Here is a 25,774-nt window from a genome sequence, read left to right on the forward strand (position 1 = left end):
GAACTCAGCCATGTTTGTTTTGAGTCCAACTCTGAGCAAGCTTCAAAATATACTCGAAAAATCTGGAGCATGTACTCCAATTTAGTGAGAGAATGATTTTATAAGTTTTATAGCCTTCACTTTTGAGCATGAGTACGATTTAGAGCACGGGGTTTGAGTATGAAAACGTGCTCAAAAATCACATATCATCGAGCTCGCGCTGTGCAGGACTTTTCCCCCGTAATACTTCTCATTACCAGCTCATTAGAGTTATCGCTCTTTGATGACTCTTGTGCGTCATTGGTAAGAAAATGCACAAGTCTCGCGAGCAAGTGCGAGATTACTGGGACATAAACGAAACGTTCATAGCATCCCCTCTTTTTTAAGTTAAAGTACATTGTGTATTTTTAAATAAAATAGCCATTGGTCAAACTGCATTTTAAAAATATTCTACCACTAGTTTATCAAGGATGTTACATGCTTTTTTTAAAACTCTCCTACACCTATTCTAAAAATTCCAAACAACGATGTTCTCTGTCCTAAGTCAATCAATATTTTGTAATTTTCAAAATATAGCTTAGATGCAGTTTTGAAACGATTTTGTTGTGTTAATTAGTGTTATAAACGTCTAAAAAAAAAAAAAAAAAAAGGCAGTTTGGCAAATATATAACATAGTCTAAAATATTGGAAAATGAGAGAGAGAGAGAGAGAGAGAGAGAGAGAGAGAGAGAGAGATACATGATTGATTACAAAGTCCATGCCATATGAACCTGTCCAAATTGTAGGATAAAATAGAATGTCTTCATAGTCTGACAGAATAATTTTAATAACATATGAATCCCATTAATTACAAGAAAAGTTATTGTGTCGGATGTGCATATTGGTTTTTCCCTTCACAGTTCTTCTTGCGATTGATGCTTTATATCGGTCAGATTTAGTACCTGCACTCAATCACATAGTTTAATAAGTTCGTCCGGGTTTTTTTGTAAGAATAATCAATTCCTAAATTTGCCTTTAGAATTTTAACCAGTGTCGTGGTTTGCAGTCGGTTATACATGTAATATGCATTCGATACCATACTTTATATTACGTATGCCTAAGTAATGTTTACGTATGTTGTCCCGGTATCACGACTTTAATTTGAAGAGTTCCACTAATGGAAATTATAAGTATTAGTCAATTGCGACACTGCATGTACCATGGCCTGCTCGAAGTCCAGATTATAACCCAAAATGACCACATTTGGGATATACCATTGGTCGCGAGTTCGTCAAGGACACCACCAATTCAAACCTTAGATTAACTGACACAGGCCCTTCATCAGTGGCAAGGCCTACCACCACGTCAAATTCATTGTATGGTCAGGGGATTATTAAATATTCTTCGAACCTCAGAAATAACAGATGCTATAGATGACGCTGTTGTGAATCGTTGCTGAAGATTACTCAATCAGATGAAGTGATTCTCTTCACGCGTGGTCTAACTGCGCCATGACGATCATTTGTTGAACAATTTTGTTGATATTTGCTGCAGCAGTGAGATATGGTGCTTTGCGCAGCATTGAAATTTCTTGCAACTGCAAATTATGACACACCTGCTTCCAGTCGTACATATTGTACAACAGCAAATGTGTTGAAAATCATTCAGACGTGGAATTTCTCAAAGAGCGGTTACATTTATTAAATACATGTACAACGTAATCAAATATCGAGCATTTGATCTAGACTACTGGTACCTGAATCCAAAGGACGATTTGTCTGTAATAATGATACAATAGCGGTCTATACAATACCACCCCTATAAATAACACAAGGAATGAAACGAATTTTTACTCAAAACTTTGCCCCAAAATAGCGCGAAAATTTTGCTTTTATTGTCACCTATACCCCAAAGTTCTCTCTGATCCAGTAATTTCAAATGTATGGCATTGATCCACCATAAAAATAATTCTTAACGCTTTTAACTCACAGTATTCGAGTTTTCGTGACCACTTGGCTCATTCCTTTGTTTGTCCTGGTTGCCATGAACAACGTCACTTCCGGTAATTATATACTTCATCTACATGGATCACAGCATCGTCGGATACCCACAGGTTATCTCGTTTTTACTCATAATGAGTGGGTATCCGACGATGGGATCACAGGGGCGTCTTATCCATGTTCTCAATTTAGTTCGGCCTAGATTATCAGTTACACAGGTTAGCTAGTGACCTGATAAGGAAAAATGCATGGTGTGAAAAGAAAACCCATATCGGGCAAGGCGAATTAAGATACGGGTTTTCTTTATCACGTCGAAGACCTTAACTGTATATGTTGGGGGTCTATATCATACAACTTATCGCTTCACAAATTTTGTCACGGCTGCAAGTCGAATCCGACAATAAATTACTCGCTCAATACCGAAGGGCCGTGAGAGCGGAGCTCTCCCTTTTGGTAACACGTATGTACATGTTTAAAAGGAAAATATAGGGAAATAATGAAAAATTAAACCATACCTATGGAACTTGAAATTTTTTAGTACCAATGGCGTCGATTCGAATATTAGCGCGTGGACATGTATTTCTCCATTTTGAATCTCGTCTACCCTAGTTCACGTCGTTCTGAGATGTTACATAAAATTCGTAAAAGCATGTAAATCTTATTTTCTTAATCATATATAATCACTCCACGATTAACGCCATGTTTGTTGTGGCTCAAACGCTATGTTTGTAAACTAAATAACGACGCTGAATATGACGTCACAATGTACTGTTTACATCAATTGCGTTATATTTCCCGCGTTCAATAATTATATAGGAGGATTAAATGTCCAAAATTAGGATGCTTTGATACAGCTCCTCGTGCTAACTTCGTGTTGTTTTTTGTCCTGTTTTGGATATAGATACTAATCATAGTCTAATGCCAAAACTTTTTTGCTTCGCCCTCAAACACGGTCACGCCGTAAAACATATTAAATCTATGTATAGAGAACAAAATGGATAAGAAGCCCCTGTGCATGGATCGAATAAAATTGTCTGAACCTTTTTGTGTGTGTGTCTGTTAACACATTTTTGCAACACAATAGTTGGTTGTTTTTCAATATTCAAATATCAATCGGAACTCCTCGAATGTCTCGCGCACCCGACATAGATCTCGGATGTAATACGATGGCATCCATCAGTGAATTTGATGCATTGCCAGTTACCCTGGAACCAAACCCTTACCCCCAAGTCTGGTAAAGGACCATTTGCGTCTTTCAAATATTCGTATCAATAGCATTAAAATGGTATTATCTAAATGTTTTACACTTTACCCCCTCCCTGGAGTCGAACCTATAACCCGGGGATCATCAAGTTTCAGATTTGGTCAATGTTTGCTTCGCCCCAAAGAATTTTAGTTTCCCTTTGTCCAAAAGATGCTTCATGCAAAATTTGAAAAGAATGAGTATGTTAGTTATCAAAGTTAAAAATGTTTCATTGTTCACAAATCTAATAAACGACCATTTTGTCCCCACCCCCATACCAAAACCACTACCCCTGGGATCAGAAAATTCACAATGTTGGTAAAGGACTACCTGCTCTTCCTAAAGATCCATTTACATGTAATTGGAATTCAGTATCAATAGCAGTGAAGAAAATGTTATTAAAATATTGTACACAAACCCATGTACCAAGATTGGATCCCACCCTGGGGTCAGAACCTCTAGCCCCGGTGATCAGGAAATTTACAATTTTGATAGAGGCCCTCCTGCTCTACATCACTATGCATTTAGTTTTTCTTACACATGTAGGATTGTAAAGAATGTTTTTGAAAATTAATCAATTTTTACTCCACCCTTCAGGAGTCCTGAAAATTACAATTTATGTCCCCCTTGTCCCAATGATGCTGCATACCAAATTTAAAAAGCATTGGTATGGTAGTTATCCATAAGTAAAAACTGTTCAATTGTTAACATGCGACAACCAATTGTAATCCACAATGATGGGCTCCGACTAATTGCAATAGGTTACCCGAGTGACCCACAATTAGGTCAAGAAAACTCAAACTTGATCTGTAACCCATTGATACAAGTTCCATGCATAAATTATAATTCAATAGCTACTGTACAGGAACAGTCAACAAGTTCAGAAAAACTGTCGATGCACGGACTGATCACTACAGGTCTCCGACCAATAAGCAGAATCCTAATATTCTACAACACACAATACCAACTTTTGAAACGGAAGTTTATTACCAAAAGAAGATAGATGATTATTAACTGAATCCTAAGACCCTCTCCTCTGTTTGTAGTAGTTTTACATGCTTGTTTTCAGAACATAAGTTAGTCAAGCACTGCACACAGTATGGATTCCACGTTCTCGGCAGACGTCATCATAGAGTATCAGACTTTTCCTTGTTTAGTGGAATCGTTTCAGCGCTATGCTCAACAATGTACAAACTAAAACATGAATTCTAATCTCTTTCGTGGAAAGATTAACCCCTTCTCGCTTTTTACCAAAATCTCAACAAATCTGCATACAAGATTCACAAAGTTAACACTATGGATATAGAAAATAAACACATAAAACGAGAAAGGGCTACAGAAACCAATAACATTTGTACACTTTTTATAAGTTGCTGTTTTACACTTTTTTGCAATTTTTTTGGTATATATTTTTTATTGAAAGGAAGCAGTCAATAACCAAACCATCACACTTTAGATTTTGGAAAGTAAATCAACATTGTTTGAAAATTATCAGCAAATAACTTTTGGAACCAGTTTAGAAATAAATGGAATTTTGTTAGCTATGACCAAAAAACAGCAACAAATAATTTTGAACCAACCACCATTTAAAAAAACAGTTGCGTGATGTTTGTTATTTACAAAAAGAAAAAGAAAAAACACTCCAAATGTAAATAGATCACGACTGGTGTAATATGATGATGTCTTATATTGTCCAGATGTCATTCACATGTATATGTATACACAGTTCTTATATGTATACACAGTTCTTCTTGTTTTAAATGTTGCCAAGAATTTATTCAGCTGGCTTGGTAGTTGTTGCGGACTCCTTAGCCTGGTGAGCTTGCAACACAGCAACAGCTTCTTTAACCTATAAATAAAAATAAATATTGGTAAAATGACATTTAGTAAAATATTTCTTAAAAAATGTACAGGTTCATTTAGTTTCACTTTTTTTTTTCTTTTTTTTTTATTAACATGATAATCATGAACAATGATAATCATATTTTCTTGGTTTTGACTGGTTAAGACATATACGAGGGTTGTCTAAAAACTTTGTGGACAATTACGCTTTTGTCATTTTTATTGGGTGAAGGTACATGTACATATATATTCCATATACAAAAATTCAAAATAAAGTGGTGTTTAATCATTTAAATAACCTTGAATGAAAAAAATCGTTGTTTCCCAGGTGTGTACGACCCTGGGTAAAAATGGTACACACAGTTAGGCCTCGGAGAGTTTTTTTTGTCACAGATTTTATAACGCATATTGAACCGAAAAAAAAATTGTGACTTATGTTTTTTGGAAGGAATTCATGATTTAAAGGACACTGAGAGGTCCAGAAGACCTCTGCTAGTAAAGATTGCATGAAATCCCAAGTTCGTGACATCATCACAACAGACAGACGTCATGTTAAAGAAAGTTGTGTCCAAGTGTTTAATATCCTCACCGAAGACTTCGATAAAACTAACAGTGAATGGTATTCCCATGTATTTGATTCATGGCTAAAGAGATGCGAGAATGAAAAGTGACTACAAAATCAGGAATCGTGACAACAAAAACATCGATTTCTTCAGCGTCAAGACTGGGCCATGCGTCTTGCATACATATAGTAAATATGCTGTTGACTTTGGTATACGATATTAATGCATTGTGCTAATTTTTACACATATAAAGTATCATGGTCTATATCAAAATTTTCTCATACATTTCTTCTACGGTCATCATTATATAGAATGTCCACCAACTTTTTGGACAACCCTCGTATATACAGTGAAACTTCTCTAAACCGGCCGGCTCTCGGAACGATAAAAACAGCCAGTTTATAGGGATGGCTGGTTTACTGAGAATTTAGCATTTAGAGACATTTTATCTCAATATTGTCAAAGTAGGTACTGTTCACCTTGTTCAGGTGATCTATGATAAATTATCGGTAGAGATCAAATTAGTCCGTTTCTACCTGCAGGTAATTATAAATTCTCGCTGAAATCATCTAATTTTAAACTGAATATCTGTAACAGGATACTTAAAGAAAACAGAGAAGCCTATTATTGGAATTCCTCTTACCTTTAAAAACTCTGTTTACATTCATCGCTTATGTCATTAACAAATTTGTTTTGACTTTTTAAAAAGTGCAGTAGTAAATATGAAATCGTAATTTAAATATTTCTTAGGAAATTTTAAGTCTATGGAAACCAAGAAAATTAATTTATGATTTAATAGTTATCATTAACAATCATGGCTTTGTTCAATATCAACTACCGCTTACATGTATATCCATGCGATAGTGTGGTGCAACAATATGGCATTTGATACTTATTCATTCAATATGTTCGTAAGGGCTGTTCCAGAAATGATCAAATGGGGGGGAACGATATTTTTTTGTGTGGGTGGTCATATTTTTTCATATTTTAATTGGTCCATGGTTGGACTGTTAAAAAAATATTTATTATGGGTAGTGGGTAGTTTCTATTGTTTTATTTTGTGCCACGTGGGTGTTGAGTTTTCAGAATATTTTAATTGTCGCTCTTGTCGTGTTGGTTACAAAACGTCGGAGGGAAAATTGAAAACGTGCTTTCGAAATCGGAAGTAACATAGAACTATTCGAGTTGTCGCTCTTTGCAGCGCATAACTTTCCATTACGGCACTCTTCAAATTAGAGGCGCGTTTAGTAGGGTCCCTTTGGACGTGATGGCGGCGAACTCTGTTCTGTAGATTATTACAGTTTACAGTGCATCGATTTTGGGAATATTTTGAAACCAATAGGTATTCCGTTTTCTAATAAAAATAGGCAAACCTTAGTTGATTTATACGAGGGTACCGATGCGTTATATTTATCAGTCGGTGTGATGGTGATATAGAGGCCTCCGGGCGCGGGCTCCATTAGAAGACGAACGGTTCGTGGAAAAACATATCCATACCCATTTCATGATAATAGCATCGTTTGGACTCCCAATCTTTCCAACATTCCCGCCATAGATGCCTTTGATTGTTGATGTGACATCGTTTCTTCAGAACTAGTGATACAACGTCGCACAGGCATTACCGCGTCATTGACTAGAATGTTTGTCCCGAAAACTTCGCGAGATTTGTACCGTTTTCATTTTTAAAAATATTTTTGTGGTGGGTCTGGTTAGTTTTTTTTTTTTTATTAGATGGGTCATTGTAAAATGAGTTTATTAATTTGATGGGTCATGGGGTAATTTTTTATTTTTTTTTATGGGTGCTTGGTATATACAAAAGGTGCCTCCCGACCCCCCCCCCCCCCCCCCCCCCCATGTATTTATTTCTGGAATAGCCCTAACTGTTTTTTACACTTTGTACAGAATTTGGAAGGGTCCCTTGGATTAGCCAAGTGTCACTTAATACCCATGATAGCACAGGTAAACAACAGAAATAATGGAGCCCACTTGTGTTTTTCACACCTCCAGTATATAATTTCCCACCTGGCCAGTCAATTTGCACACCTGGCCGATTTTGATCACTTTGGCCAAAATGTTCTTGTCTTTAAAAAGTGGCCGGTATTATAAGGGTAAATTACACATGTTTGTTAACAAATGTAAATTAAAAAATGGCCAATGTCCGGTTTTCAGGGGTGGCCGGTTTTGTAAGACTTTCTTTGTAAGGAATTGTTAAGATTTCTGCCAGGACTTTGAAAATCAGCCGATATTCAGGGAGAACCAGTTTTCTGAGGGGCCGGTTTGGAGAAGTTTCACTGTACATCTTTTGCAATTCCATAAAAAATAAGACACAAAATATCCGTTTACAGGTCTGCAATCGCCATGACAGAAAACAATATTGTTAATCTGACATACAAGAATAATAAATGTGCCTTAACTGTCTTCCTTCAAATATCAGTGAAGATAACAATATGTATAGGAATAAAATCAAACAAACACTTCTTTGTATATATATGCTACCGTTTATACTCGTCTATAAGTCGGATTTTTGGGAGTTAAATTTTGGTCCAAAACTCTATGTCTAACTTATAGGAGTGTCCTAAGAAGATTAGTATTTTTCTGGATGGCGTAATGTAAAGCCTAGTATTTTTTTAACAACAAAAACATGGACGAAATAAACAAAATACTAACTGTTTAATTTATTGAGAATAAAAAGTGAAATATCAATGTTATATCCCAAAACATTATTGGAACATGGATAAATACATAAGGGCTGTTCCATTAAAACATATGAGGTACCCGGGGAAGGCACTTTAAAATTTGGGTAACCACCCATAGAAGCTTAAAAATGTAATGAGGGACCACTCACAGAAGCAATTTTAGATAGTGCGGCACCACCCATAGAAGTGAAATACACTTTTTCTTTAAATTCAATATGTATGAATGACTATTTATAACCCCTGAATAGAGGTCTATTTTCAGATGTTCCCAAGCATGATAGTAAAGAGAAGAGTATCTTGGGTCTCATCACCATTCAAATAACTGGCCATCAATGAAGCTTGATCATAGAACCATCAATTTATTTTATCAAGACTGTCTTTCTTAAACACCATGAACTAAATCAATTTTTTAAGTCTACCTGTTCATAAAAAGCCTAGTATTGTAAATGTTCAAAAACAACTATTAGGCCACAGTTTTTTAATTTATTGGTTTACAGATTTTAAAAATAAAATTTAGGGTCGGTCGGGAGAAAAAAAATAAAATAAAAAATAAACATTGCTTCATTTTCAATAAATCATTAACATTATTTCGTGAGTACAAATAAACAAAACATGTATTTTAAAAATATTAGATAAAAAATTCTTTAGAGTGACTAGTACATTAATATGAATTTTGGGGGAAAAAATGCAATTTCAAATTCAGTGTATAACTATATACATGTATCTATGTTACACTTTGGTAGAACATAAGCCGAGAATGTGTAAGGTCATATCTCTTTGATGTATCCAGTATTTATATAATGTTGTTCAGTAATTTTGCTGTATTATGCTCAATAAAGATTTTACATTAACAAATTGTAAACATAAAGAAAAAAAATTAATATAAGCACTAAATTACAATTGTATGTAGTAATTCCACTTTTAGTTTCAGAATGTTTATACCCCCATGAAATAATTTTTAACCCCATTTTCCCCACATAGACATGCCCATGGAATTATCTACCAACTTTTTGAAAGAAAAGTTTCTTGTTTTTCATTTTTATTTGATACTCAAATTCTTTCCACCACTACACAAGGTATACTAATTTACGAGAAATATCCATACCTTTCTGAGTTTTATCATCTGGTCATATTTTTTACAGGCGTTCATCATAATATCAAAAGCATCTAACAATTTCTCACACTGTTAGAACTATTCCCTGTTAGGATTTTTGATGGCAGAGATGCACGTACATGTATTAAAATACATTTATTATGACAGTCACTAGTTACAATAATCTAAATGTGTCTCGGTACAGGTCCTCACCACACTCAAACCGGGTCCGTAGGACATTATCACGTTAACGATAGAACATCCAATCTAGTAAAGTCGCTAAAAACTGTACCTTCCTCTCATCTTTAAACACCCAAATAGCACTGCATTTTGTGTTATGTTAGCAGCAAGAATACCGCCAATTGTATGAGATATATTTATTTCTATCAATTCCTTTTTTTCGTGATGAAATGTCATCTCAGCATCTGTTTCGTCGCCAAGAATGATATAAGTATCGTTACTGTCATCGTGCGTGGCCATATCTGTTTACATGGTTTTTAAAAATACGGAATAAAGATATTTCACAAAACGAATAGTGATTACCAAATACAAATCAATACGTGTGCGTTTCACGATTTTCTATTCGTAAAATTGAAAATGCATTTTATTTTTATTTTCGATTTGACATGTTGGGTAGAATCGGCAGAATATAAAAAAAAACATGTTTCAATGGACCACGAGCACGTTTCGTTTTCCATTTTGGACAAGGGAGATAATCTTAATTTCCGGTCGCTATAATTTTAAGAGTCAAACCGGAAACGATAACCGGATCGCGGAACCTCATCGACCGAGATAAAATGAAGACAGAAAACGGCGTTTGTTTCACATTCTACTTTCAACCCTTCCCTTCTCTTGTTGCATTCCTCTCAGTTTCGGTAAAAAAATAAAGATTTTATCAAATCAACCACCCACAGATGCAGTTTTCTGGCAGTAGGTACCCACCATAGATGCAATTTTCTACCAATGACAAGCACCCATAGATTTTTTTTAAATTGCCGTCCCCGGGTACCTCATATGTTTTAATGGAACAGCCCTAAGAGTATTGATATAAAATTGATTTGTAGGGAAAAAATGTCAAATATCAGCATATTTCTCAAAATATAATTTGAAACATGGGTAAAAACATTAGAGCATTGACTTGAAATTGTCAACCGATTCTTGCAAAAAGTTAAGACAGACTTATAAATGGGTCAATGGAAATTCCCTCCAAAATAACCTAAAAACTATACAACCGACTTATAGGCGAGTATACATGTACATGGTAATCTTCTTTGTATAAGTATGTTAATCAAAACTCATGATGAGTGATGTAAAAGAGCATACCTTAGCCTCCAGAGACTCTTGGGATTCCAACATGTGCAACAATTCAGAGTTGTCGATTTCCAACAACATGCCAGTGATCTTGCCAGCAAGGTCTGGGAACATCTGGGAGATGAGAGGGAAGAGTCGTTCTCCCAACATCTGTTTCTGTTCCTGGGGTGGGGCTGTGGCCAACATAGTGGCAGTCAATGGGTCCTGTCCCTGGACAATCACAGCTTGTGGTGGAGCCTATCATAATGATATATCATTCTCATTCAGAATCCTTGTCACTGGTCAAAATCTAAACCTACTTGTTATGTAATATGTCTGTACAGTAGTGACTGAAATGAAAATACTTTTACGCTCACACTGACCTGCTGCATTCCTGGATTCTGTCCCTGTGGTTGCTTCATCATCTGGTTGGCACCGTAACTTTTGTAGCCTGGCTGGCGGTTGGGAGCAGACGGCACACTGGGCTGGCCTCCTTGTGGACGTCCAGGTACCTGCTGGCTGACGGGCATACGCGGCTGGGTGGTAGGTGTTCCCGACTGACCAGTGATGGGACGTGCGTTTACCCCCGTGCGTACATTGGTCTGTCCCGTCGGCCTTTGCTGTCTCATCTGTGGAGCTCCAGGCATGGTCTGGAATCCTACAATAGTTGTGCTGACATTACTAATACTACCTTCTTGTTTTGACATACGACAACTCGATATTAAATCTGAATTTCAATGGATTTGAACTCATTGCTCAAAATAACAAGACAAATTGTTTTGACAAGATAAACATGCACAGTATATTCAATGCAATGCTGCTTTGTAATTATGTGTAAATCGGAGCTATGGTGATGGGAAGAGCTTAGTAGGGTTCCTTACCACTTGCAGGCTGGCCCGTCGGTCTCACTGTTGTTGTCTGCCACCTGGGATTCGTCCTCATTGCTGGCATGTTGTTGGGAGCAAAGAAGGTTCTCTGGGCCTGTGGCATTGTGGGTACAAAGTATCCAGCGCCACCTGGCTGGAACATCTGACTCACTTGTCCCATTTGTTGTCCCTAAAACATAAATAGTCTGGATTTATTTCTACGTAAACATTTTGAGTTATCTCCCATCTGGAAACATCTGCTAGTTTAACTTTTGCACTTTGACCTTCAGTATGTTTAATTCATTACATTTATTAGCAGATAGTAGCAAATTCAACTCTAGTGTATCTTCATTTGACCCTATATATTTCTAAGGTATAAATTCATCTAAATTTCATAATTTACCTGCATGCGCATGCTTGTAATGCGTTGCATGTATTGGGAGGCCAGGTGAGCTTTGCGGTCCTCCTTCCTTTGAGCCAGAGCCACATACAAAGGCTTAGCTACCACAATTCTTCCATTCATTTCAGTCACAGCCTTGGTGGCTTCTTCAGGGGAACTGAAGCAAACAAATCCAAAACCCTTTGATCTACCACCCTCTGTCATCACCTGCAATCAAACCAACGAGTTCAATTATACTCATACAAACAACATTTCAAGGTAAACACACATATACAAGGGAGATCTAGAAACTGTAAGCACCCATATAATGCTAAGTCACACCTTCAGACAAAGCACAAAATTGGTAAGGCGCCTTTTAATTTCACCCAGGCTAGGGAGGGGTCAGTCCACAAAATTACTGACCCCAGGGTATTGGGTTTTTTCAAGTTGGTTGCATATTTTACAATGGACAACTCAAAGTAGAGAACATATACACTTGCTCAGTAAATCTACAGTCAATTCATAATAACCATCAGAACAGCAAGGCTGCAGGGGTGTACAACTATAAAAAATTAGCTAGTAGCCCAAAGTTTAATGGCAATAACAAAGTTAGTCCAAAACTGTGAGGTTGGATTTCATGATGCAGTGACTTGAGTGTTTGTTTACCCAGATCATTTTTGCATAGCAATACTGTTATTTAGGACAAATATCTCATGTTTCACTGAGCTACTCAGCAAGGCAATTATATTTGAAATGAATAGACAAATATTGCTGATATTTATATTTTCATCCATGTATTAAAAGAGAAAGTCAGCCATTATGACAATGTAGAGTACCTCCTTAAACTAGAAAACAAACTGGTCAGAAATGGCCCCACAGTGAATATTTTAAAATAAAACAATCAAAGTTCAAGAAATTCGGAATGACAAAACCGAAAATTGAAAGGGGTCTCCCTTTACCTACATGTTATTGAAGTAGTATGTATAAAATTCATGAAAATCTTAGCAAGGAAACTTAACTTATTGCATGAAATAGAAAGTGCTGACGCCCAGACAGACAATTACTATATGGCACCTACCATATGCCTTTGAATCTCCAATTAAAAGTGCTAAAAGAGAGATCTTTTTAATTCTCCGGCATCAATACATCAGACTAATAGTTACTGCATTGCTCAATATTATTGATGCATTGAGAAGGAAGTTACTTGAATTTTACTTTTAAACACTTATATGTAGTAGGTCTTAGGATATTCACAGCATAGTTATATGCGTATTCTTAAATAAATGGAAGTACATCCAAGCTTTTCGTATGGAATATAAATGAAATCAACCTTGCCATACTAAATTTCAAGAAAATTAAATTGTTTCTCATTGTAACCTGGGCTACCAGCAGGTTCAAAACTTTGAAAATTCAAAAGATAATCTACATAAAATATTCCTGGACAACTTAAGTCCTTGATAATATTGCAGATTAAAGCTGCAGTTGGCACACTCCAATGCTGTGCATACACCAATTCAGACAAAGTGTACTACAATGCATTTAAAATTGATGTAATGACATCCCTGCAAACTATTATTACCCCCCCCCCCCCCCTTTAATTGCACATAAAGTTTATCAACAAACTCCGTTTAGTATGGCACTAATGTCAGCATCCTCAAAATACTCAGTCCAGCTAAACTAAGCAGTTATTGAAAGTTGCCATTTCTTTCACCCACCTAGGGAGGGGCTAGTCTATAATGTAAACTAACCCCGGTATTATGGGTTCTGAAACACTACATGTATATATTTCCTGACATATTCCATTAAATGTTACTGCACACAACATGTATACAATTCCTTGGCCATACCTTGGCACTGGTGATGGTACCAAACTGGGCAAATTCTTTTCGTAACCTTTCATCATCGATGTTGTCGTCCAGATTCTTCACATACAGATTGACTCCCTGGTATCTGTTGATTCTCTCCATTCTAATACGCTCAAACTTTTCTTTGAGCTCAGCCTGGCGTTCAATTTTTTTCTGAGCACGTCCAGCATACAAAACCTTTCCACTAAATTCATTTCCATTCAATGCCTCCACTGCCTGTTACAATAATTTCATACTCATGTAATATACTGTATGTAATATGATCTAAATTCTTTACTATAGTATTTATATTACAATTTCAGTGTTCACCAAGGTCCCCAGAACTTTACAGGACCTTCAGTCTGACCGTTATATGATTTACTGGACTAGTCATTATTCTACCAGACCGAAAAGGTCTATAAAAAATTTATTTTTAGAATACTTGTTTGTTTTAAAAAAAAAAATATTTTGAAGCTGTGATTTCAAAATATGTATTTCCTTTCAAAATAAGAATTCTTTCATTTCAAATTGGAAAACTTAACTGTTGAGGTTTGAAACGCTCGCAACAGACGATATGTCACCACACTATCCTCGTACTTCAACCAATCTTGGCCTTCATGTCATCTTTCATTGAATTGCATTAAGTTTATGTTGTCTTCATTTTTTTGGAATAATTTTAAAAAAAAAAAAAAAGAAGAAAGCAGCTATTATATCTTTCCTCTTTGTACCAGAGTCGACACCTTCGTGATATTTTAGACTGAACATGGCTGATGTAGTCCAGATCTTTCAGACACTTCTTTAGATAAGAGATTGATTTTAAATCAAGATTTTATGTGCTCAAGACTGAAAAGGTACTGCAGAAACTAAAACTATATGTACGACCATACAATTTTTTACTCGACTTGTCTGATGAGCTTTGGTGAACACTGCGATTCATACACATCTTACAAGAGAGTATAAATCTTAAAATAGAATACATAGGAACAGCCAGTAGTTGATATATTCTAAATATTTTTTCTTAGAAATTGCTTGTGTTTACCTTCTCAGCAGCCTCTGGATCTTCAAAGCTTACAAAGCCAAACCCCTTGCCTTTGCCAGACATATCATCTGTCATGACCTAAAAATATTTGTCATACATGTATTAATACAATAAATTGTGAAAGATATTTAAATTCATCTAATAAGCATTCAAACACAACTGAACATTGATCAGAATTAGCAATGGAATCATGTGTTCATAGCCCAATGCTCAGATTTCATCATGTCATCAATGAGTCCAAAATGTTTAACTTCAACGATTAAACTGGCAAACCGAAATCAGTACTACTTTCGACCTGTTTTAACTTTTGAACAACCCAAAATAAGGGTGGTAAAATCTTTCAGTTTGTTTTCCCAGATAACATTTAATATCTGGAAATCAATCAGGAATTTGTCAAAATCCTAGCAAGTCACTTACATGTTTAAACTTATGGTCAAATTCCTGCATGGCTAAGCATTTTGCTTGACAAGGACATGACATGCTGACCTTCCAAACATGTGGAGGTTCATAAGAGGGAGGTGTCAGAAACTGAATTGTTTGCAACTGTGAATTGTTTGGTTTGATTAAATACCATTGCACTGAATGAATTTATGTTCTCATTTTATATGACATAGTATAATAGAGGACAGACTAGTGAAATGCTTTGTGGACTAGAAAAAGTTAATTTTGAGCTCTGTTGTTGGGGAAATTCTGATCACCAAGTCACTCTACGAAGAGTTTGTCAACTCACCCAGTATTCAGGGGCCTCATGCGAGCGGGCGGTGACCATCAATTTTAATCCCTTTATTGTGTAAATTTTATAGGATTATACATAGTGGGACTTCATTTTTACGTCAAGAGAGGAGACTTGAGAGCACAAGAGTAAATTGGCTTATTGATATAAGCAAAAAATTTGGACTGGAAGATAACTACAACAGATCAAAGTTTAAGTCATTGAGAGCCACCTTACTTTTAGAGTGTACATTAAGAAAATAGGATGAGAAATTCACTGAGGAAAGAACTAGGTTTATGAAATGACATGATTTGTCCAAGTTGATTTTACCATTATATGAAATATAAGGTTGTATTTCATTTCATTCACAGCAAAAATTATAACATAAATTGAAAGTACAAAGCATACTACAAAATGTTTTTAATTACAAAATTTATGCTTGTTGAAAAACCTTCAAATGCCAGAAAAGTTTACATATTTTATGCTGTTTCAAGAATTTGTAAATAATGTAGATCATGATGTGATGAAAAAAAGCCATAACAGTGTGGAACCATGAGTCATTATAAGATATATAGATTTACATGTAATTAGTCTACAAGTCATTATAAGATATATAGATTTACATGTAATTAGTAGTCCTTTTGAAATTTTGGAACATATACAAAACTGATTGATGGTAATCCTATTTCTCTTCTGCTTAGGTTTACAGAACTCATAACATTCCGGCATTAGTTCACTTACTTTGGCACTGATGATCTTGCCATATGGTTCAAACATATCCCTTAGTTTGTCATCATCAATCTCTTCACTGAAATTTTTCACATAGACATTGTTGAACTTCCTCATCTTGTCACCGAGAACTTCAAGCCTTTCTCGTCTGCTCATGAAACGACCTACAAATCTGAAAATAAATAAAAGCTCTGAAATGTGTGAAGTTCTGGCCTTGACAATTTTAAAATCTTTCAATTAAAAAAGATCTTGACTAAATGACACTGGCTTAAGACCATGACACATTGCTGTTCATAAGCAACCACACAGCCATATAGGATCTTGCTTTGAAGTCAAAGTAGGAATGGAACAGGTAGACACAGAAAAATTCCACATACAATGCATTTTAAAAATATGAGCCATAGAGAGCCTTATCCTCACCTAAGAACCTCCTGACCAGACATGCTATTTCATATGCCAAATTTGGTGGGGGGAAAAAAGTCAAAACATATATAAATAGAAAAGAAAAAAAAGACCTACAGTTGTAGTATGGGTTAGGCTAATTCAACTTAATTAGTAGATATCATCTGGGGTCACAAAAAATATCGGGCGGGTGGGAGGATTTTTGTTTAAATTTTTATTTCCCCGAGAAAAAAATAATTAATGACAAAAGGCATCACACAAAGTGTTAATCAAATAACATTCAAATTGAAGAATTCTTGAAAAAAGATATAAAACCAACATTCTGTGACTTTAATCATCACTCATGTCACTGGGAAGCAAGTTTGTTTGAAATTGTAATCTGCGAGAATAAAAAAAATTGGGGTAGGCCCTTATTCAAGGGGCGGGCGAGGATGCTAATCTATCAATCAATTCTTATTGGCCTTAAAAATATTTAAATAACAAAAATATCCCCTCCATTAAAAAACACCATACTACATTAATTCCACATTTCATGGATGATCAGATTAAGCACTGGAATCATAAATTATTCATAGCCCAATGCTCAGTTTTCATCACTTCACCATGGAAGAAAAATGCAACACATACATGATGGTCCCCTAATAAATAAATCCAACACATTGGTAAATTGCTGTTTATAAGCAAACCTCTATGTCAGGTATGATATTCTAATGTCTCTTATATTACAAAGCTGTGACTTTAAAGTCAAAGTTGGAATGCAAGAAGAGAAGATGGACAGGCTGACACACAGAAATGGTGATTCATTTAAACATATCACATACATGTACTCTTTGTCTGCAGAAGCATTACTAAACACTGAATTTGCTTGCTAGTTTAAAAGAAATAATGCATTTGTTATGAACCCCAGAGACCCATCCATGCACAACAAGCCACTGACCAAGTGCTCCTGGATCTTACTATCTTGGTAGATATCTATACTTCAATATAATTATACACCCAGTCTCTGTACTAGATGCTTGGAAGTATAAATAAGTTTTTAAAGATTTGATGCATGTTCACTCTATAAACCATAGGACTTGTCTTATGAAACAAATACGTGTCACGAGCTTCTCCCCTCAATATTATTAATTTCACTACATATTCGAATGCTGCATGACGTCCTGGCATCAAAACAACTTTAAAGAAATAATGCATTTTCACTACAAGGACCCAAGCACCTGACCCAGTAGCCACGAATTTTCTTAACAATCTCCCTCTCTTCATGATTACCTAACATTCAGTTTCATGTCAAGAACACTATCTGATGTCTTTTGACTGTATGAGCATGATGAGCTTATGAGATCCATTCTAGTACAAGATCCTCTGCTTATCATGACTAGGCACAGAGTTCGTCTGCATAGTAAATATCCCAGACCAAAGAATGATTTTCAATGCATTTTACAGGCTTTAACCCACCAATAACCTGACGGGAGCAAGGGCCATGAATTTCACATTTCCTTTACGGTAGATGGTAAAATGAGACAAACATTGACCCAGCAGTATTTGAGTTGAAGTTGAAAATTTTCATATAATAATGCAAGACACACAAAGGCGAACAAAAAAAAAAACAGATTGCAATAGGTCTAACCTACAAAAATTAACAACCAAAAAAAAACCAGTTTGCAAAATTTTATAAATGATCAGATTAAGCACTGGAATCATAAAATATTCATAGCCCAATGCTCAGTTTTCATCACTTCACTAATGAAAGAATGCAAACAAGTGTATGATTTTGTGGCACTTCATTTTGTTATCAACCAATCATTGTGAAGACTGTCAGATCTGGGTGACAAAATTGCCGGAAACCTATATGTACATGTATAGCATATGTATCACCTAGGTATTCATACGCTTATGTATGAAAGGTTATCATTCACACGAGATGTTCATGACAATGAGATATGAAACAAGCAATATGTAGTGCCAGACACAAATTCATACAATACTTACACTTTTTTCCCATTCAGCAACATGCCATTCACCTTGTCAATGGCGCTTCTAGCTGCCTCTTCCGTCTCGAAGTGAACAAAGCCATAGCCGCGAGAACCATGCTCATCACACACAATCTACAACAAAGATTCTAATTCCATCTGTATGCACTTATACCTAGACTGACAACCAAATAATATTTAACCAAAAATGCAAGTTTTTTTAAAGTACTGGTCCAAATGACTAAAATTACCAGTATTGCAATAAAACAGTCTGCCACTGTGTTATTGACAATCAATATTGAAGAGTTGCAATGCATTATGTTAGTCATGTTTCAGTTTATGTAAATGATCATATATACTATATAGTGTACCTCCTTAATCATAAGATAGAGGAAATAATCGCATTCTGAGAATATTGAATAAAAGCAATACATGTCCCCTACCCTAAATAATACTGTCTTCCACTTGCATGTGTAGAATTTGAATGCAATTGCAATTCATTCTGATTCAACTATTAGACTTTATAAAGACATGTTGGAGAAAGAGAGAGAGAAGGGGGATCTTTGATAAAGATTTCGCTATGAATATAACTCATGTTATGTTGAGTGGTCATTAAAATGCATCCAAGCTGTTTTTCCATTCACATTTAATGATCACAAAATAATCCTTTTCATATCTTCCCAATTTAAAAATTTTACACATCAGTTTTCCCAATTCTAAGTACCATGACCTCAGTGTGAAAATGGTAGGACCCCCCCCCCCCCCCCTCCACACATTATGGAAAACTTTAATCTTTTATTTAAACCATTACCAGAATTATTATCCTTTACCTTACAAGACAGAATGTTGCCGAACGCTGAGAATGTGTCATACAGAGCCTTGTTGTCGATACTCTTATCTAGATTCTTGATGAAAACATTGCCAACACCAGACTTTCTCAGGGATGGATCACGCTGGGACCACATAATCCTGATGGGTCGTCCTTTTATGGTGTCAAAGTTCATGGTATCTAAAGCTCTCTCAGCTACAATATAGAATATATATATATACATTGCAACAAGATGTATAATTCATCAACATTTAACAAATTATTAGCATTAAATTGTTAATTAAGACCAAGTAGTTTTGTTTAATTCAGTATGATTACACATGTTATATGCAAGAAATCTTTGGAAACAAATATGTCTGTGTACAATCGAACATTTACAGGAAATTGAGACTTTGTGTGTACAATCAAATAACTAGGGCAAATTGAGACGTTGCTTCGTATTTTTATTTGTTTATAGCAACGTCACCATGATTTTTACTACAGTATATTAAATCAGTGTAAATTTGTTCTGATGACGACTGCCTCCTGGTCAAAAACGGTCAACCAATAAACTTCATCTTGCATTCTCATTACGTGTTGGTGATCTGTTTTAAATCTTAAGTTTATACTTTTGCTACAGACCCCTATTGAATACCACAGGGATCTACTGGTGAGAGTCTGTTGCAATTTTGACCTCAATGTGATTCTTTAATATTGAAAAGAGTAATTTTAAATTGACAAATGCACTTGCACAGTTTAAAATGCTATATATATTTATATCAGGGTTCTCATTAAGAGCCGACACCCAGCGATTTCTCGCCCCCTACTTTGAGTAAATTCAACGCTTAATTTCTATAGTGCAGACAAAAAAAAAAAAAGAAGATTGTGCTATATTATGATTAAATTCACTGAAGTTATGGCTGGGTTGTGGTTTTCACAAAGATTACTTTTGGTTTTGTTTTCAGGAATTCCAATCCCGATTTTCGTTTAAGCAAAACAAAAGTAGTGTGACACATGGAAAAAATCATGTGTCATTTTGCAAAGAAACCAAGGTTAGGTAACATTCATGGGGAGTTGAATCTTGTTCAAATTTAAGATTTAACCTTTCTACATATTGTGTTGATCTGTTGAAGAACCTACCTAAATCAAATATAATCAATAAAACAGATTTTGTCGTGACAATATGTCTTCGCAAACCATGGGTTGTTGTTTCATTCTATGTTTGTGAAATAGAATGAAACAATAACCTGTGGTTTGCGACGATGGTGACAATATTGGTTCATTACAAAAATGCAAATGATGTTAAGGATTTGGAAATGATTGCACTACTACAAAACACACCAACAGTAAGACGCATTCATAGGTCTAAGAACATGGCTTCCTATAAAATCTCCTTATCTATACAGAAAAAATAAATTGTTACCAGTCACTTACCCAGCACCTCCCTCAGATATTTCTCCGCCTACTTCTCCTAATTTCACCTGCTACTTCTGAATTTATTGAGAACCCTGATATAACATAGTACAGCTACAAGATATTCATCTAAGTTCCTAAATAATAATACATATGCAGAAACTAACTCCTTATTCATAATTATTCTGATATATTACAACCTGAAACACCAAATACTGCTCATCCCACACTTCATCTATCACTTTACTGCTCTTTGGCTAATATATTGATAAATCTTAATTTTTTTTTCTTCAGGCAACTAATATTTGAATTCAGTCAAGTAAATACATGGTGTCACTTGTGCATTTAAAACTGACCATACACATTTGGAAACAAAAATCTTGCATCGAAATGCAAGTTGCATGAACACTCCGCTGACTATTGAATACTAGAAAAGTAATTGCCTTTGTAAATTATTATATATCAAAGAAACAGTCATACCGTCAGCTGGTTGTTGGAAGTTGACGTAGGCATACCCCAGGGAGCGTCTTGTGATCATGTCCCTACACACTCGGATACTGAGAACGGGACCCGCAGTTGAGAATTTTTCAAACAACATAGCTTCTGTAACGTCCGGGTGAAGGTCTCCCACGTAAAGGGAAGCCATGGGATAGCTGGGACCAGCAGGATTCATCGTAGTTGTAGACATGCTTCTTCCTTTTCTGTCAAACAATATGGCGTTCTTGATTCCGTTATTTCGTTGGCGACTTGTAGAGGAAGATTACACCAAATACCTACCGTTTCAAACCTTTTTTTGGTAATTTAGAGGTTTTTTCGGATTTTTTTGTTATTTTGAAGGTTTTTTTTTACTTTTTTTGTCCACTTTTTTCGTGGTGTGTGATTAAAAAATTATACACACAACACTTTCTTATGACCTCGCGTTGAGAAGAGGGACTCAAAGGAAATGACGAGGGTGGCGTGCTATATACGACAAGTAAAACGGAAATGACTACTCATAAAAATAGTCCTAAAAATTCTTGTTCGTTTTCAAAACATCGTGCGACCAAAAGCTATAGTAGTACCTTGCTTTGATTATATAAAGCAATTTCTATTAAATATGGGAAACAATTTTGAAATATATACATTCCTGATTGTTTTCACTTCAAATCACTCCACGGTGACGTCACATTTTGATTCATACACCGGGAAATTCAACTACCACGTGGCCGAACTTGAGAAATCTTGTCCAATCATTCTCATATAGGCGGTGATTTAATTATTGGTTATTGTTATTATTGTTATGCTCGTCAAGAAATGGAAGACACACCTGGCCACCCGATATATATGACCTCTCCTGAGCATGAAAATCTACTGAAATGTTTTCTAAATGTTTCATTATGAGCCATTTATTGATAGTTGACATTGAATTTGACTTCTTTTTTTTTTTTTTGCATTTAAATTACGCAATATAACGGACTTTGAAATATGCAACACGACACATTTTCGTTGATAGTTAATAACAAATCTGGTAAGTAATAATCTCATTATTAGAGAGTGAAATTTCAAAGACGGTAAAATAATCTCAAAAATTTTATTTTCCTAAATTGCAAGAATCTCTCTCTCTCTCTCTCTCTCTCTCTCTCTCTCTCTCTCTCTCTCTCTCTCTCTCTCTCTCTGTATGTGTGTATGAATCCTTATATATGTTAGCAAATAATCATCATGCTATTAATTATCGTAATTGTGGTGTATAGATCTATTTATGATTTTGTTTCAGCATGTCATCTCATTAAGTTGTGAACAATACAAAGCAAACTAGCTAGTTAAGTGGAATGTTCCAAATGTACTTCCATAAACTCAAAGTGTCAAATTCAGTTATAAGAACGGTTCTGAGGCAATATATGTGATATTTTTGTCTTCACATACGTGCAATAAACCAAATTGTGAATCCAGGTGGACTAAAGAACTCGTGTTAAAGAAAAAAAATCTTGATTGGAAACAAATTTATGATACATGTAAATATTACTCAATAACAAAAAATTAAGTTTGATATGGTGCAGATTTAGAAATTATTCATAGAATCCTTTATAACTGTTTCAGAATGTAGTTAAATACTTGAAAACATGTGAATTTGAAGAAACCAATGTACAAAAGCAAAGAACTAAACAGGTATACACAGAGGAAGATGGTTTATTTGAAAACACATGTTAGTAACAATCTATCAATATTTTGTTGCCATATCTTTCAACCATGGTGTGCATGATCGTAAGTATGTCTGTAATCAATCTGACTAAAGTACAGACCTATATTAGTATACATGTAGGTCTGTACTTTAGTCAGATTGGTCTAATTGACATTTTAAAAAAGCAACAAAACCCTGAAGTGTAATCCAGTTCTACTGAATCGAGATTATTCTGTTTCACATTGTACAACGATGTCATACTGGATGAATTTAGCAAGTAGTAGCAAATACAAAATTCTCAATTATCAGTACATGTAATATTAATGATAATTAATATTTTATTGTTATTGGGGAGTTGTAAATGACACTGCGTGTTAGTGCACTACAATATTGAAGTAGAACAAAAGTCAGAATTAAAGTTTTCGATATGTATATATTTGCCATTCCGAGTAAAACGGTCGAAAACCAACGCAAGCACGAAGCTCAAACGAACTTCCATCTATTTAAATGTGATAAAGGGCTTTGGCCGTAAGACCTATTGAATGTTACGTAATAATTGCTCAAAAAAGGCTCGTGGCTTAAAAGATTTAATCGTATTAACACCTTTTACAAACAGTTACGGGGATACAAGTAAAAATCAAAGAAAAACATTGTCTAAACAGAGTATATCATTAGTGTCACCTATTGTTTCCTCAGGAAGTGACCAGTTTCTTATTTATTAAATAGATTGCACGGCAAGACTGAAGTACTGAGAACGGATGCCAAAGGGAAAAATAATCAAGGATTTTCCTGTCAGAATTATGAATTATATTTTGCAAACGTGTAATAAAAACGGGAAATGCTTCACATGTATAAAACATATATACAAGATATTAAATCAAAGATATGTATTATCCTAAGGGTATATATCTCAAAATAAAAGTTAATCTACAATGTTGATGCGCGCTGGGGAGAAAACTTAACTCCATTTTCGTTCTCGTTTTATATACATGTATAAATGATTTAGAAGACTATTTGATAAACAGAAATGTTAACAACTGGTCGTTTTACAGTTATTGAGGACATAGAAGAATGCTTATTTTTGTACCTGAAGACTTTTATCTTGTTCTATTCAAATGACACAATTAGTTTAGTAGAGTCTGCAAATGATTTACTAGCTATTGTGAACCATGGAAACTTACTGTGCTTATTAGTTTAATTCTAATATTTTCAAAAGGTTGACAGCCAAAATGTGTTTTGCTTACAATGGTTTGTTTGGAAGTTCAATTACGTAGGAGTCTCTTTTTTTCATCACGTGAAACAAAGAAAACACCCGTGCTAGCAAGCACTGAAAGCTATGTTTTGGTACATGTACCTTTGACCAACACACGCACAAAAAAATTGAAGAAGGAAAACCTCTCTAAATATTTCAACCGTGTTACCGGTCTTCTTCATTCGTGTTTTGTTTTTTTTTAAAGATATTGTACCTTTATAACTTGTACATTAATATTTTTCATAATCTTTTTGTTTTCAAACTGTACTTTCTAACAAATTACATTTGTTAGACTTATTCGATAAAGCAGTGATAATTGTTTTATTGTATTCACGTGAAATTTGGGGTTATGAAAATATTGATATTGCTAAATGTGTTCATTTACGCTCCATAATACACATACTTATTTTAAACAGCAGACTAGTAGTACGCCGAGTAACATGGTTTACGTTACATGTATTTACAAGGCATGTACACTGTACGTAACATGTACACTGTACGTAACAAAGGTAACAAACCGTAGACCCTCTTTTGTGAAAAAGTATTTTAGACATGTGGCCTTTCAAATGTTTGGTTCCAGTATGAGCATACTGCCTCAGAAATACCCCGCATATCGGAAGCCAGGCAGGACTATTCGTGCCAAACCATATTCAAACACATATTTTACAAACATTGTAGAACATTCAGTCTGCCATAACAGCAGGGGATTCAGTGCAAGACCCAGCAGGACTGATCAGTACAAACATTCCTTCTTTATAAGGACCGCCATCGACTTGAACCACCTCTGTGATCCAGCTGTGTTATGTGACTCGATTGGGGGCTTCAAGTCGTCCCTCGAATCGCGCGCTCTCCCACCCACTGTGACATCACCAACATTGGGATCTGCAATGTAACAATACAGAGTCATACAATTATATCGCCGTGTGGATTAAGATGATTGTTAATTAAAGGCCGCCAGATCAATTTGTACAAAAATGGCACGATGATATTATATAGGTCTAGAGGAAGCGATTTACATAATTATTTAAATAAAAAATTTAAATGTGGGGAGTATTTGATATCGTTACCGAAAAAGTTACGGAAAACCTTCATTAATGTAGAATTACAATGTCATCACCTTCCTGTCAAAATAGGTAGATGGAGTAATATTCAAAGAATGAACGCTCAACTTTCGCTATTGTAGATTACGCAACTGTAAGCAAATTGCAGATAAAATTTCATTATATTCTGGAATGTGAAGCACTATGCAAATTACGCAGATAATTTTAAACAGTAGAATATTGTTCTGTCCCAAACACAAAAAAAAAGTGAACTTATGTCTTCGAGAGATTATGTATTACTAAGAAAGCTATGTACTAATATGTTCATTTTAAAATTCAATAATATTGTCTGGTCTCCGGATTTTCTCTCTGTTTGATCCACACGTTTTTGTATATGTGTAATTTATACGTTTCATGCACATTATGTACCATACCATGGTTTGAGTGAAATAAACTTCAAATACGTATAAGAATAAA

General features: G+C 35.2%; 1 protein-coding gene and 1 long non-coding RNA gene across 2 annotated transcripts; one reads left to right on the forward strand and one right to left on the reverse strand.

Annotated features, from left to right (window-relative positions):
* Window positions 1-4,169: 4,169 nt before the first annotated feature.
* On the reverse strand, window positions 4,170-22,142 carry LOC125679019 (polyadenylate-binding protein 4-like). The gene is made up of 11 exons (XM_048917896.2): window positions 21,328-22,142; window positions 19,457-19,650; window positions 18,646-18,761; window positions 16,267-16,426; window positions 14,814-14,891; window positions 13,778-14,011; window positions 11,955-12,158; window positions 11,567-11,741; window positions 11,069-11,343; window positions 10,719-10,943; window positions 4,170-5,050 (listed from the first exon to the last, which is right to left on the reverse strand). The coding sequence occupies exons 1-11, from the start codon at window positions 21,533-21,535 to the stop codon at window positions 4,976-4,978; spliced, it is 1,944 nt and encodes a 647-aa protein (XP_048773853.1). The 5' UTR covers window positions 21,536-22,142; the 3' UTR covers window positions 4,170-4,975.
* On the forward strand, window positions 21,842-25,774 carry LOC130046928 (uncharacterized). The gene is made up of 2 exons (XR_008795999.1): window positions 21,842-22,354; window positions 24,936-25,774. It is a non-coding gene; the product is annotated as an uncharacterized LOC130046928 (long non-coding RNA).

The sequence above is a fragment of the Ostrea edulis genome, chromosome 6, assembly GCF_947568905.1.
Source record: "Ostrea edulis chromosome 6, xbOstEdul1.1, whole genome shotgun sequence".
Lineage (NCBI taxonomy): Eukaryota > Metazoa > Mollusca > Bivalvia > Ostreida > Ostreidae > Ostrea > Ostrea edulis.

What these genes read in the sequence shown, in the direction of transcription:
- LOC125679019 (XM_048917896.2), bottom strand. Translation starts at nt 21,535, where the DNA reads ATGTCTACAACTACGATGAATCCTGCTGGTCCCAGCTATCCCATGGCT. An exon ending in TTACAAGCATGCGCATGCAG is followed by an intron (nt 11,742 to 11,954) that starts GTAAATTATGAA and finishes TTTATGTTTTAG; the next exon opens with GGACAACAAATGGGACAAGT. An exon ending in GACGGGCCAGCCTGCAAGTG is followed by an intron (nt 11,344 to 11,566) that starts GTAAGGAACCCT and finishes CAACTATTGTAG; the next exon opens with GATTCCAGACCATGCCTGGA.